The sequence below is a fragment of the Arvicola amphibius genome, chromosome 12 (assembly GCF_903992535.2).
Source record: "Arvicola amphibius chromosome 12, mArvAmp1.2, whole genome shotgun sequence".
NCBI classification, from domain to species: Eukaryota; Metazoa; Chordata; class Mammalia; order Rodentia; family Cricetidae; genus Arvicola; species Arvicola amphibius.
The window spans coordinates 164519284-164533921 of NC_052058.2; the positions used below are offsets into that span (position 1 = coordinate 164519284).

Here is a 14638-nt window from a genome sequence, read left to right on the forward strand (position 1 = left end):
CAATCCTATGTTCCCATCATCATGAGCATCTATCCTGAGCCAGCTGTGAACTTAGATCTCCACGGTTTGGCCCAGGGCCCAGTAGAATGCAGGCAACCCCTGTTCACCACGTCAACACCCTGGAACCAGCCCAAGGCACCTGAGCAAGCTCACGTTGCTTGTCCCGGGTTGCAGGTGGGGAAACTGAGGGTTGGCGCGCCCACCTTGGGGAACTTGCTCTCCTCGTCGATGAGGGAGATGACATTCATCGGCCGGTTGGCGATCATGTCGAGCGCATCCTGGTTGTCGGTGAACTCAATGTGTAGCCAGTCGATGCTCTCCAGGTCATACTCCTCCTGCTCCAGCTTGAACACGTGCCGTACGAAGAACTGCTGCAGGTGCTCATTGGCAAAGTTAATGCAGAGCTGCTCAAAGCTACGAAGGGCAGAGGGCCGTGGACATGTGGTCGCCCCCGTCACCCAGACCCGGCCCCATCACCCAGACCCGGCCCCGTCACCCAGACCCGGCCCCGTCAGTCTCTACCGCGTGACCTCAGGCACAAAGCTCCCATCGGGTGGGCTGGGGTGGGCATGTCACGTTCAACCCCCTATGCAGAAGACTCTGGGGACTGGCAAGGGCAAAGGACATGCCCAAGGTCACCGAGCATCAGAGGAGAGGTTGGCTAGAGCTAGGCTCAGGGCTCTTTCCTTGAGTGTTCAGGCCCCACCTAGGGCCCACCAATAAGGGGAAAGAGTCAGAACACTGGGAACATGGACCATAGGGAGATAACAGAATCAATGAGAGGCCAAGACTGACAAGCCCTGATGTTAGCACAACTGAGTGGCAGCCTCGACTCTCTTATTCAGTACTGTAGGCTGGGTGACACTGTGACATCTGCATTGCAGGAATTGAAGTGACTGTGGCCATAAGCTCAGAGACCAGAGACCACCTCCCAAGTACCCAGGACAGCATAAGCTGCTTCAGTATCCAGCTGGGCTAGCCTTAGCTGAGCTGGGGCTGGCCATGAAAGGGATCTCCAGGATGATGAAAGGGCAACTTTCTCAAGCCTCGGGGTGCTCTTGGAGGCGGGCGAGTGAGCCTAAACGAAGAGGCATGGCATTTCCCAGATGTGGGGTCCTCCCACACTACCTGTTCACAGCGAAGTTCTCAAACCCGAAGATGTCCAGGAGGCCGATGGACCGGCGAGAGTTCTTCACTTCCTGGGAGGGAGGTTTGTAGATGGCGGCATTGATCTTGTCCACAATCCACACGAAGAGCCGCCCGTAGATGCCCTGAAAGATGCCCATCAACCGTGGGATAAGGCAGACCCTTCTGGGAGGCAGTCCCCATTTCTAGACCCTTTGGATCCTGGTTCCAGCCTTATCTATGCTATTAGTGCCCCCAAGTCTTCACTGGGCCGTCCCTGCTACCCCACATACTCTCATGCCTCAGTAACTCATTTGCTCCCTTAAAGCTTCCCCAACCCTGAAGGGGGTCACTTTGGGGTCCAGTGACTTCACTTGTGTGTCACTTTGGGGTCCAGTGACTTCACTTGTGTGTATCCCCATCCTCTGAATACCTTGAAGGTCCAGAGTCTGGCACAGGGCTGGCACAGTCTGGGGACTTTGTGATTGGCAAGTATAGGGGTATATCAATATGAGGGCTGGAATCTTCTACCCAGCCAGACCTCACGAGACCTAAGAGGTCTGGTCCTAGCTGAGGACAGCTGATCAAAGCGAGCCTGGGGGGGTCCCTGGGGAGTGCAGAGCCAACTTCTGTGGAATGCCTGGCCTTTGGGCTCAGAAGTCGACAGAGGGAACTTGGGCACTAGAGAGTCAGAGACTCCAGCTGCCCAGGGGCTGCCGATGCAAGGGCCAGCTTGGAAACACCTCAAACTCCCGAGGGGAAGAGAGAACAGAGACACTCCTCTCACCCACCTTGACAAAGGCGTCCCGCACATCCAGCGCCTGCTCCCTGCTGAGGGGGGTGGACACTGTCTCCCCACGTGTGATTAGGGTGCGGCTGGTGAGGCAGCTCATCAGGTCCGGGGGATTCACCTAGAGCAAGCGCCCAGGTGTTGGCCCAGCCCCACCCTGACTGTCTTTCATCCCAGTTGGCTCCCTTCCCCATCTCTTCCCAGGTATTACAGGGCCCCAGCCCAGGCCACCCACTGTAGAGACAGAGGCCCAGGACCACAGACAGATGTCCCCTGACTGAACAGAACTTTCCTGTCCAAGAGCACCACAGAGAGACCGAGTGGGAAAGGCTAGCACTGACCTCGAGCAGAGAAGCAGCCGTGGCTAGTGACGGGGAGAAGAGGACCTCACAGGCATCCAAGTTTTCAAATGTCCGGGCTGCCAGCAGAAAGGGACACAGTGTCAGGAAGAGAGGCCGAGGGGCAGGGAGACTCTGAGGAGGAGCAGGCGTCCATGTCTATTCTCAGGGACCTGCCCTGTCTGTCCACAGAGAGCAGCCGATATACATCTGATTAATATTTTCATGAGATGTTCTCATGGTGGGCACCCTGAGAGTAGTATTAGCCTGGGATTGTCTTAGCTCTGGGGACATTCATTCACTGCACCAACTTCCCAGAGCGTCTCCTCTGCCAGGACCCATGCTGGGCATCAGTGAGAAGGCAGAATGGAACCCGTGCCTTCTTCCAAATGATCACCTCCCACTCTAAGAAACAGGTGTGCCAAATAAGTGTGCATGCTCTGCTTTGTCTCACACTTACAGACTGCTGTTTGGTCATTTGCACCACAGCATGAACCCAAAGATTTACCCTCTCTTGGGGACACTTCACCTTAAGGAAGAAACCAAATGGGGAAAGGATCTTAAAAGGGTCCCAGTCAGCTCCAAACACCTCACCTCTGTGGTCGGACTGCCACACAGTGTACCACCCCTGAGGCTGAAGTCAGGTTGGCATCCCTCCCAGCCTGCATCTCGGATGATACCCGCCGTGGCAGACAGCGCTGCCAGCACCCAGAAGCCAGGTGCCAGGCTACCTGAGTGGGGTGTGTCACTGTGGCGTAGGGCGCCGTGGGGCCTCACCCTCATACTGCAGGTTGCCCATGTGTAGGATGGCAGCCAGAAGCTTCGAGATCTCCCAGTTCTCCGTGTCCGTGAACATGAGGACCTTCATGGCTGAACGGATGTTGGCGTACTCCTGACTGTCTACCCGGCCCTCACAGGTGATGCAGTTACCCTGGGGGTGGGGCATAAAAGAGGAGGACAGGAGGGTGTAGGGGAGGCCAGGCATGCAATGCTGCCAGGATATCTAGACCACTCCTGTGGGCTGCTCCAGGGCACACTGCCGTGAGTAAGAACTGGGCACTGACACCAGGCCCCTACATCAGTTACTTCCATCACAGCTCTCAGTACCAATGCCTCACCAGGCTCCACACAGCCCCAGGGTGCCTGCTCTTCAGGGAACTCTCATTAACTGTAACCACATGTGACTCATAGAGAACTATAGACACAGCCTGCTCACTGGTGTGTGTGTGTGTGTGTGAGAGAGAGAGAGAGAGAGAGAGAGAGCCATTCAGCTAGTTACTGAAGTATTCTGAAAGCCTGTCTCACCCACAGCACCTCAGCACCTTTAAATCCTGGGCAGACTCTCTCTAGGGAGGTCACGTACAATATTCAACCTCGCTGCTGTGTGCCCAGCCCCTAGAGTTCTCAACCTTCTTAATGCTGCAACACTTTAATACAGTTCCTTATGTTGTAATGACCCCCCCGACGATAAAATTATTTACATAACTTTCCTTCATAGATGTAATTGTGCTACTGGAGGCCCATGCCTCGGCAACCAGCTCCCACAATCCTAGAAGGCCCAGCCTACAAGTGTGAGCAGATCCATGCACTTAGATCTGCGGCTCCTGAGTGCTGTGTCCCCGTGTCCCATGTTAACCACGAGAAAAGTGTCTATGGTAAGAAGTCACTAGGGAAATGTACACAACTGAGTTGGGCACTTTAAAGCACAAACAAACCTTTAAGTGTCCAAAAAGGCTGAGACAGAGTCACACTGGTGAGTCTGGTCTTGTCTACATGACAGACAAGTGTTTAGCGCCCAGGTGTCACCTGGGACTCACCATGGCCAAGTAGTTGTAGTCAGCAGCCTGGCCTAGGCCCAGCTTCTTCTTCTGCTCCTCATTCATACCCTCCAGCATACAGTAGAACACGTGGTAGTTCCTCTCATCAGGGGCCTGGAGATGGACATGCATATTGGGACCAGAGAACATACAAGGGCAGGGATTCCACAGGGGACCTTAGACACTTCGGGAAGCAGATGGAAGGGCAGCATGGTAAAGGCTGGCTCAGACCATGTGGACAGGGGTACCCACCTACCCAAGGCAGGGACTACCCACCCTAGAAGCCAGGGCTCACCTGGCGGCAGACTCGTGATTTCTCCAGCAGGTACTGCTCGATTTTGGCGCCCTCGATGGCACCACGCTTGTTAAAGTGGATGTCAACGTACTTGCCAAAGCGGCTAGAGTTGTCGTTGCGGATGGTCTTAGCATTCCCAAACGCTGCAGAGCAATAGAAAGAATAGGTGGGACTGAAGGGACCCCAGTGCCAGAGCTGGACTCACCCTCAAAACCTGGCCCTACCTTCCAGGATGGGAGTGGCCTCCAGCACCTGCTGCTCAATCCATGAGTGCTGTCCGCTGATGGCTGCCAGGAACTGCAGGATCAGCTTTGTGCTCTCCGTCTTGCCTGCTCCTGACTCCCCGCTGCAGAGGGTGGGGGCAGCAGGGACAGGCCTCAGTCCTGGCTGTCCCATTAGCTGCCGCGTCTCACTACAGGCTGATGGTCTGGGGAGCACAGAGCTCCGCCCCACCCCACTCCTACTGGTCCTAAACATGACCCATGGGAACTGCTCAACTGATACTTTGGCCTCTTGTTTCGCCCAAGAGAAAACAGGAGACCGATTTCAACTGACTGTAGCTTTAACAGGAACCTTAGGAAACAATGTTGCCCTCAAAAGCTAACATCAGCCCAGGTCATGTTAAAAAAAAATGTAAGGGCGACTCTATACACTGTGACACAGAAGGCACAGCCAGCTCCTGAGGAGCATCATGGCATTCCAACCACGGAACAGTCTTTAGTATATTCACAGGAGGGCAGAGAGCTGGGGCTTGCACCGGGAGTGGGGCTGTGCCGCCCACCTGATGATACAGCACTGGTCCCGGCTGTTGCGTTTCATGTTGAAGTAACAGTTGTCAGCAATGGCGAAGATGTGGGGGGGCATCTCCCCTATCTTCTTGTTGGTGTATTGGCGGATGTGTTCTGGCGAGTAGATCGAGAGCAGCTGGTAGGGGTTCACAGCTACCAAGATGGAACCCGTGTATGTCTGCAAGCAGCAAGGGACAGGAGTTTACACTGTCATGGGGCAGGGGTGGGAGAGGGGGTCTCTACCCTGTGTGACTCTGGAGTCCACAGACATGCAGGAATCAAAAGGGCCTCAGACAGGCTTTGGGTCTGGCTCAGAGACATTTGATGAAGGGAGGAGGGGCCAGCAGGAAGTCCCTAAGTGTGGGTTGTATCATCCAATCTTTACAAAGGATGAAACATAACTGTCCGTGTGACAATGCATTAGATAGTGTATTTTCAGATTCAAAGCACCGAGCAGGGACAGCTCAAATACTGGCTCCATCCTTTGGCCCCAGTCTCTGCACCTAAGACTTTTTTTTTTTTTTTTCGAGACAGGGCTTCCCTGTAGTTTCTAGAGCCTGTCCTGGAACTAGCTCTTGTAGACCAGGCTGGCCTCGAACTCAGAGATCCGCCTGCCTCTGCCTCCCGAGTGCTGGGATTAAAGGCGTGCGCCACCACCGCCCGGCTTGCACCTAAGACTTTTAAAGCAAAATTCAAAAGCTGGACCGTGTTCGGAGGGGAGACTGGGACGGTAAAGAGACCACGAGCGGGGCCAAGGCAGAAAGAGCAGAAGGACCTGGGTCGGAACGTGATACAGAAGGGGCTGGTTTGGGGCTAGGACGAGGACTTTTTCTTGAGTGCCCCCAGGGCAGAGGTAGCTGCGGCGCCCATAGATGGAGCTTGGGGACCTGAGGCTGTTTCCATTCTGTTGTATGACACAGCATGGGCACAATTTCCTGCTGTGTCCTGGGGTCCTGTCACACAGGGCAGGGTGGGGCAATGGGAGTTACTCCTCCCACCTCCCACCCCACCCCAAGCTAGAAAAGGCCAAGCCCTGCCTATTGTTGCTGTGTATGTTTTGATGTCTGGAGCCTAGACAGGCAGGCTGAAGACAGATGTGTCTACACAGTGGAGGTGACAGCCACGCCCCTCTCTCCAACCTCCACCACCTTTCCAGGACTCAGTGCATGACACAAGAGCAGCCACCATTCCCCCAGCAGCTCTGTCCAGCGAGACAGGCAGGGGAAGCGGCTGTGGTACCCAGCTCAGGCCAGGGGGGCTGTGCAGAGAAGCGCTGACCAAGCCGAGAGACCCCAGTTTCAGAAACTCCCCTCCCCTTAAGCCACCTCCTCCCAGCACCACAGCCAGGAGCACCCAAGATTCACTTTCACAGCTCAGCTCAGCGCCAGGAGCCCAAGTAGGCAAACAAAGGAAGCCAGGAGGCCAAGAGGAACGGTCCAGCCCAGCCAGCAAGCCTCACAGCCTTCCAGGGGTTGCTGCTGCACCACACTCACCCGCCCTCCACAGTTGGTCTGTTACAAAGTAACAAACAGAGACAATCAGTCAATGCGGAAGAAGCCACAGAGACGTCTCCAGGAGCCCAGGCAGGACCCCATGGCAGTCATCCCACAGCTCCATCCCACACAGCTGTGCAATGTAGCTGACTCCTATCTCCAGATGGGGAACCCATCCACGCCTGAGAATCAGCCTCAAGGAACATCGCTGTGGCCAGCCTCAGGATGCTCGTCTGTGAAAGGGGATGGCTTGCTACCCCCTTCCAGGGTTGCTGCAGAGACTAAAGAACTAAGGCACCGTTCTTGCTGGGTACCAGGGTCATCGTGCCACCTTAATCTCTTAATACTTGCACAAGGGTGTGACACCTGTCACCAACACACAGCAAGAGGCTGGCCCCACAAAGTCACTCCACATCCTCACCATCAGAGCTCTGAGGAGCCCTGGGATCTTCAGTGAGAGGCGGGAGCTGGCCAGAAGCAGAGATGGAGCCTAAAGGCTATAACATTTAGGAGGATCTGATGGAGAAAAGTTGTTCTGGAAACCACAGATGACAGATAGCATTTACTATTTCAGACCCAATGACCCAGACTATAGAGTCACCCCGAGAGGTTCGTTAGCAAGGGAAGTGACAGAAAGGAATGTGGAGATGTCACCATGTCCCCAGACTCCTGCAGCTGCAGACGGAGCCTGTTCTCCCACCACCGCTCCAGGTCCTTTTCGTTCTGTTTGCAACCCAAGGGCCTCATGGGCTCAAGAGTCTTCAGTGTCCCTCCTCCTGGAGATCACCATGTGATGGGCTCCCAAGCCAGCACCCCTCCAACCTTGCTCTCGGCTGGCCCAACTCCGCCTCCACTGCCATCACTCCCTTCACCCAGGCATCACCAGCCCACAGTCCCTGCTGCGCTCCCTGGCCCAGGCTACCAGATCCTTACTGGTCCCCTCTGGCATTCCCCCACCTGGCTGCTGTCCCCACACTGCTCCTTCTCCACTTGCAGGCTACACTGGGCTCCACCAGGTTGGAAGCAGGTCGTTCTCTGCTGGGACCTATCCCTGCTTCCTACGAGCTCAGGACGCGGTACGTACCTCTCTGATACTCTTCACCTTGCAGATGAGGAAGCCCTCCACTGAACCTGCGACCCAAAGTCCCTCATTGTCCTGCTGAGCCAGACTGGAACACTCGGCCCCATGCCTTTGATCATTGTCAACCCCACATGTTCCCTACAACACATTTTACTGAATGTTTGGTGGCTCTGGTTCAAGGTCTTTATCTCCTTACTGCCTAACAGAACATAGGACACACTCAGCAGTGTCTGTTAAGTGATGATGTGATCAGTTTGAATGGGCGGAGTGGTCAGCATCAGTGATTTTCTCTGGGGACTAGTCCGGAAAGGAGCTAGGGACCACGAGAGCCACGTTACCAAAAATAAGACCTGGGATAAAAACGGTGGGAAAGACAGACTATGTGAATAGACACACTACTGTCTGTGGAGAAGAGAACAAAAGCTCACACACAGGTGTGCACACACGTGAAGGTATATGCACATATGTGCACATATATATATATATATATATATATATGCTTGCCCCACGTGTAATGAATACATAAGTACTTATGGTCAAACATATGTGTGTGCTTGTGTGTACACATACATACGTGGACACACACGTACCCCATTTGAGTACATACAGGCACACACAGTCTTTCTGCTGTGGGAACAGTGAGATACGTAGCACTATAGCCAGAAGGAACACTCTGATTTATAGCACACACATATGCTTTACCATAGGGGCCGGTGAGATTGTTCAGGAGCTAAAAGTGCTCCCTGTGCAAGCCTGCTGACCCGAGTTTGAGCCGCAGAACCCGTGTGAAAAGTTGAAAGCAACAACACGCATCTGTAATCCCCGCACTCCCACAGGAGGATGGGCTGGACACTCACAAGCCAGCTAGCCTGCTGTATGCAGCCCAACAGAGCAACATGAGAACCCCTGCCTCAAAACAAAGAGGAAGGAGAGAACCAGCCCCCCAAAGTCGTTCCACACTCCCGCATGTGGCGGCTGTGGTACATGTGCATCTGCACACTTACAATAAAAGTTCATGTTAAAATACTCGAAACCAGACCCCTTTCTTCAGTGAGGAGGGTGTTCCCAGAAGGAAGGCAATGCCAGGAAGATCCCTGGGGGATACAAGTCTTCGCAGCTCCAGATGTGAGGGATGGCCACTTTGCTTTCTAGATAGTCCCAGCTTGTCATCTGTTTGTTTGTTTTGAGACAGGGTTTCTCTGTTGCTTTGGCGCCTATCCTGGAGCTAGCTCTTATAAACCAGGCTTGCCTCAAACTCACAGAGATCTGCCTGTCTCTGCCTCCCAAGTGCTGGGATTAAAGATGTGCCCACCACTGCCTGGTTAGCTTGTCATTTTTAATGAACAAATACCTTAAACTTTCTGTTTTAATTTCTAACACCATAAATATCATTATATGACTTGAATAAACAAAAGTCTTTGGCTCCCTCAACAATTTCAAAAGACTTTGGGTTCTGATGAAACCATGGGAGTTTCTATTCACCAAGTGTCTCCAGGGCAAGTGTCCTGCCTGTGAAAACTGCCTTTGGGACCCCAGATTTCTTCCTTTCTCTGTGGAATCACTTCTCTGCATTCCACTAAGAACTAGTAATGTTTCCACCTGGAGGGGTGAACTGGACGGTTCTAACTAGGGTCTCTGGTCCTTCTTTTCCCTTCCCAAGGACACATGCTACTTAGGCTGCCCCACCCCCATCTTGAGAAATCAGGGCCAGCCCCCATCTAACCCCAAAACACAGCAGGCAGCAACCCCTGGCTCCCCAACTGGCAAGATGCTAAGCCTGTCCCTGAGCAACCCCGGCCTCTAGCATCCAAGCCCACAAGGTTTATAAACCTGCAGTATATAACAGCTCCTGCCCCAACCCCAGTCCTAGAGCCCCCAGACCTGTGCCCAGGAAGAGGAGCCTGGGCCTCTGGATCTCAGCACAGCAGCTACGGGTGGTACTCACATAGATGAGGTGCTCCCTGTAGCGGATGAGCAGGTTGCGCAGAATGCCTGCCTCGTTGAGATCCCCCAGGCGGATCATGTCTTCCACTCCATGCACCGAGGTGGGGTGCATCGGCTTGATGTGCGTGGCATTTTGAGGGGAAATCCAATGCTCCTGCAGGCAACAGAGTCTTTCATATCAGCTGCTGCTCCCTGGCCCTGGGCTATGCAGAGGGATGGGAGCCCCGGGTCTGGCTAGCCCTGCTCGCCTCTGACTGACTTGAATCTGGGGACTTTCCTGGTCTCTACCCACCAAGGCAGCTCTCCTCCTCTTAAAGAATCTAGCTACAGGCATATAAGGAGGGCAAGGCAGAGACTGCATTGCCCCCACTGGTGGTTATCATTAAGGGGATCAGGTCCCCAGTTAACATTGAAGACCGGAGTAAAAGCATAGGAACTGGATTTAAGGGGCTTGACTTCAAAGCCAGGCTCCGGCCAACAAATACATAAAAATAAGCTTAGAGATCTCAGCAGGGCTATTGCAGGCACGGCGCTGAGGATCACCTCTCCAGAAAGGTAGCGTTCAAGCCGAGGCCTGAATGAAGAGAACTTGTCTGTAAGAAATGAGAGGGTCTGACAGCAGGGCCAGCCAAACCAGCCCTTCCCAGGCCTTGTGGGTGTGGCCTGCAGGATGTGCACACGGGAAATGGTTCCACCAGGGTGTCTTTCACAGGTCTGGCTTTATGGAGCTGCGGGAGTAGAGATTTTCTGGACCTTAAGAGCTGAGTTTCTCTCTTCCTACCCCAGCCTTCTTTTGCCTGCACTATTCCCTGCAGCCACCAGATGGCAGATGAGGGCATTCTAGGAGACTCGGATTCTTTGCTCTGGTCAATAGAGCCTTGGTTTCTTGGGGTTGCTGGATTCAGAACCTACTCACAACCCGGTGAGGGGGTGCACACCTTTAATCCTAGCACCCGGGAGGCAGAGACAGGTAGATTTCTGAGTTTGAGATCAGTCTGGTCTACAGAGCGAGTTCCAGGACAGATAGGGTTATATAGAAGCACACACACACACACACACACACACACACACACACACCCCAAAACCAACCAACCGAACAACAAACCTCACATCCCCAGACTCTGACCTGAGCTTGACCTGAGCACTCTCCATCACCTTGAGCCGGGAAGAAACACGGTTTCTGGGGTGGGAGGAACATCTCTGCTACCGGCCCCCAGAGCCTGTAGGTGTGCTAACAGATGTAACACCCCTTCAGGACCCAGCTCACGTGCCCCTCCTCCAGCCGTTCTTAAATATCATCAGCCCCACGGGAGACCCGAGCACGAATCTAGCTTCAGTCCTCAGCTGCCCCTGACAGAGTTTGGTCACGTGATCTCGCCTATCAGGCGCTCCAGTGGCTGCCGTGGTAGCAGAGTTTGGTCACGTGATCTCGCCTATCATCAGGCGCTCCAGTGGCTGCCGTGGTAGCAGAGTTTGGTCACGTGATCTCGCCTATCAGGCGCTCCAGTGGCTGCCGTAGTGGCAGCCACACCCTGGTCCTCGTGTTTTGTGTTTTCTCTCCTCTGGCAGCTCAGGCCCTGCCTCTAGGAGTGAAGAGGTAGCTAGCTCCCTGGGCTGCTCAGAGGGGTCAGGGCAGGGCCAGCCAGAGACCTACTCCAGCTTCCCTGACATTCCGTGGCACTCTAGCCGGAATCTCCCACAGCCGTTCCCAACGCACACGGGGCCCAGCGGTGACGTCATGGACCTGTCTACACTTTCAGCACCGCGTGGAACACTCCTCTCTCTTCCAAACACTCTGAGAAAAGCTGATCCATTCGGAAATTTCCCTTTGTCTGTCCCTGGCCCCTGAGCCTCCGGGCAACTCACTGTCTGTGTCCTTCACCCCACTCTTTGGTCCACAACGCCTTCCAAAATAAGGTCAGTTAGACAGTTCAACATGGCTACTGTCTGGGCAAGGTGCTGAGGCCCACTTTATCAGGGAGGTAGCATTCAAGCTGAGGCCTGAAGGAAAAGAAAGAGTTTCTGGGAGAAGTGAGCAGGGAAGGCCAAGGGACCTGCCAAACCAGCTCTTCCCAGGCCGTGTGGGCCTAGCACATGAGGAGCCACCAGGGTGTCTTTCACAGGCCTGGTTGGTGAACTAGATGGAGTCGGAACAACCTTAGGGTAAGGTTCCTCACATGACCTTCTTGGGCCTCCAGGACCTCACCCACAAACAGAAAGCCAAGACAATAGTGCTCCCGTCCTGGAGTGTGGGAGGGGAAAGCTATCCTGCCTGGAGAGTTCTGTCAGGTGTGCAAGTCACTGGGGTCTGGGATAGACTCAGCCAGATATGGGTCAGACACCCTGAGCCACCAGGTGTCCTTGTCACAACCCCCAACAGAGACGTGGGGTCTGGGACCCAGCGACAGAATCAAAGTAAAAGGGCTGGCCAGGTGAAGAAGTTGAACAATTCCACCTCCTGTGTGGGAGAATGCCCTGCTGAGAGCAGTAGCTTTCTGGTCAAGGTCCACAGCCCACAGCAGGGGCCAAAGTGTAAGAAGGTTAGCGGTGGAGACCTGGCTCTGAAGGGGGTAGCAACAGAGACGGAGGAAAAGACAGTGTCTGAGGACTGTCAGGGACAGAAAGAGACACAGAAAAAAGACAGAAGGGAGGGAGGAGGGAGGGAGAGACAGTTAGGGGTGGGCTCAGAGAAACACTGTGGGCAATTTTGAACATGAGACACACCTGGGAAAGAGACTAAGCTAAGAAGACAGGTGTTCTCCTGTGTGAGGTGGGCGCCCCCACAGGCACAGGAGAGGATTTCACAGAGACGGGGAGGCCAGAGCTTCCATGTTGTGCAAGTGTTCTCCAGAGAGCCTGCTCTGAACACCTTGCTGAGCTCTGTACAAGTCATGTGACTAGCCTGGTCCCTACTCCCAGCTTCTGGGTCCGTGAGAGGACAGAGTTGGAGGAGGGCCTAGCGTGTCAAGGGAAGGAAATAGGAAAGAGGGTCCCAAGGCTTCAGTGTCCCTAACCTGTCTCCACCTTATGTTCCTAGCCAGTCAACACCCCCACCCCCCAGCCCCCCCACCTTCGTCCAGCAGTCCCTACCCTTAGGGCCATGGCGGGTGTGGTGGGGGTGTGCAGGATGGGAGGGGACCTTCAGGATCCAGTGACACAGAGTTACAGGATACCATCTGACATGCAACCTGACCCAGGTGAAACTCTACCCTCGGGTAGAGTCCCTGTCTCCATCCTCAGAGCTGGAGGGTATCGCCAGCCTGTCTACTGCGCGTCCACCCCACACACATCTCCCCGGACTCAGCCTCATAGTGGGTTTACGGAGCCTCAGAAGGAAGGAAGGGCACTCTGGCCTCAAGGCTGGGGCGTAGCCTCTCTCCCACAATCCGAGTCCTGTAACGCGGTCGAGATGCTGGTGGCGGGCACACATGCAGAAGTAGAGATCCTTCATTCTAACCCAGAGCCGCTGGTTATGAACCTGGTGACTCATGGCCACCTGATGAGGTCACAGTTATTGTCTGTCTGGCCTTTCACGGGTGCCGTGAGAATCCAAGGACAGAACTTAGGCCAGGAACTCTAAGGGGCAGCCCTACGGGGTCCCGGGGACATCAATGGTTCCTTGCCCTCGGCTCACAGCTCCTCTTGTCCCAGCAGGACCTTCTTCAAGTCACTATTCCCTCTTGGCTCTCCCCAGACTAGGACACTAAGACAGGAGTCCAGGCTAGGCTATCCCCAGAGCCAGTCTCAGCACTGGACACAGTTCTGATTAGGGCAAGTGGAAGTTTCTCAGGTCCTTAATGTCTCCACTACACCACATTCTTGGGATCTGTCCTGCGTCTACATGTCCCCAACACACACACACACACGTGAGCACACATAGACACACATGTGCATACATGCACACACATGTGCACACTCATGCACACGCACTCACATGCAAAGATACATACACATATTCCGGACTTACTCTCCACGACCCCACGGCTGCCCTCTGGGCCCTTACATGAACCACCTCCCTTCCTTGCAGCCCTTTCCTTTGACCTTTGCCTCCTTCCTCAAGCCTGAATCATTACCCAGTCTGCACTTCCGAGGCTCTTTCCAGGAGTCGTGAAGGGCTGATAGGTTAGGCTTACTTCCTAAGGGCAATGTGGGTGGTGAATCCCACAAGCCAACGGAGCAAAGCCCGGTGTTTCTAGTTAGATGCCAACTGTACTGAGGTGCTTGCACGTGGAGGCCCACACGTGGGTCTCATCTCATTAAAGAGGGAGAAAGAAGAAACAGGCATGAAAGGGAGGACCTTGACCCAAAGGACCACGGAGCCGTGACAAGGAGCTCCGCCAACACAGCACATACATGCAGCCTTCGCTCCGTGTCCCAACACAGCACATACAGCCTTCGCCCCACATTCCAACACAGCACATACAGCCTTCGCCCCACGTCCCAACACAGCACATACAGCCTTCTCCCTGTGTCCCAACACAGCACATACAGCCTTCACCCCACGTCCCAACACAGCACATACAGCCTTCGCCCCGTGTCCTAACGCAGAACATACAGCCTTCATCCCGTGTCCCAATACAGCACATACAGCCTTCGCCCCACATCCCAACACAGCACATACAGCCTTCACCCCATGTCCCAGAGGGGCTGGAAGGCTTCAGAAACGTGCAAACAGGAAGCAAAAGATACTCTCTCGCGCTGGAGCAGAGGAGGAAGGGTTGTGTGGGGGGAGGGTGGTGGAAATTTCCCGGCCACTTCCTATCCGGGGCGTCTGTCACTGTAGCCTTCCCAGGTAGGGCTGGGGGAAGGAGGGTCACTCACGTTGCCTTCATCATCCACCACCTGGATCTGCCCAGAGTCGCAGAGTTTCACCACTGCCCCGATGGGCACGTCAAACTCCTGGCCTGACTTCAGGTCCATCCACACGTAGTCTCCCTGTAGGCAGAAGACCCTGCTGCTGAGCCCGG

The 14638-nt window shown here is 54.5% G+C and overlaps 1 protein-coding gene across 6 annotated transcripts in view; it reads right to left on the reverse strand.

Moving 5' to 3' along the window:
• Positions 1 to 14603, reverse strand: part of Myo7a (myosin VIIA) — a 53822-nt gene extending 39219 nt beyond the window's left edge. For 5 of the 6 annotated variants that reach the window (XM_038313864.1, XM_038313863.1, XM_038313861.1 and 2 more), the window contains exons 1-11: positions 14493 to 14603; positions 9673 to 9825; positions 5147 to 5331; positions 4590 to 4711; positions 4366 to 4508; positions 4071 to 4184; positions 3031 to 3184; positions 2257 to 2333; positions 1917 to 2036; positions 1129 to 1271; positions 204 to 414 (exon numbers count right to left, since the gene is read on the reverse strand). In XM_038313864.1, the coding sequence (XP_038169792.1) occupies positions 204 to 414; positions 1129 to 1271; positions 1917 to 2036; positions 2257 to 2333; positions 3031 to 3184; positions 4071 to 4184; positions 4366 to 4508; positions 4590 to 4711; positions 5147 to 5331; positions 9673 to 9825; positions 14493 to 14591 (1521 nt within the window). In that variant the 5' untranslated portion in view covers positions 14592 to 14603. Of the gene's footprint in view, positions 1 to 203; positions 415 to 1128; positions 1272 to 1916; positions 2037 to 2256; positions 2334 to 3030; positions 3185 to 4070; positions 4185 to 4365; positions 4509 to 4589; positions 4712 to 5146; positions 5332 to 6646; positions 6665 to 9672; positions 9826 to 14492 lie in introns of all 6 variants that reach the window. The other variant, XM_038313859.1, reaches the window with a different exon arrangement.
• Between the last annotated feature and the right edge of the window lie 35 nt (positions 14604 to 14638).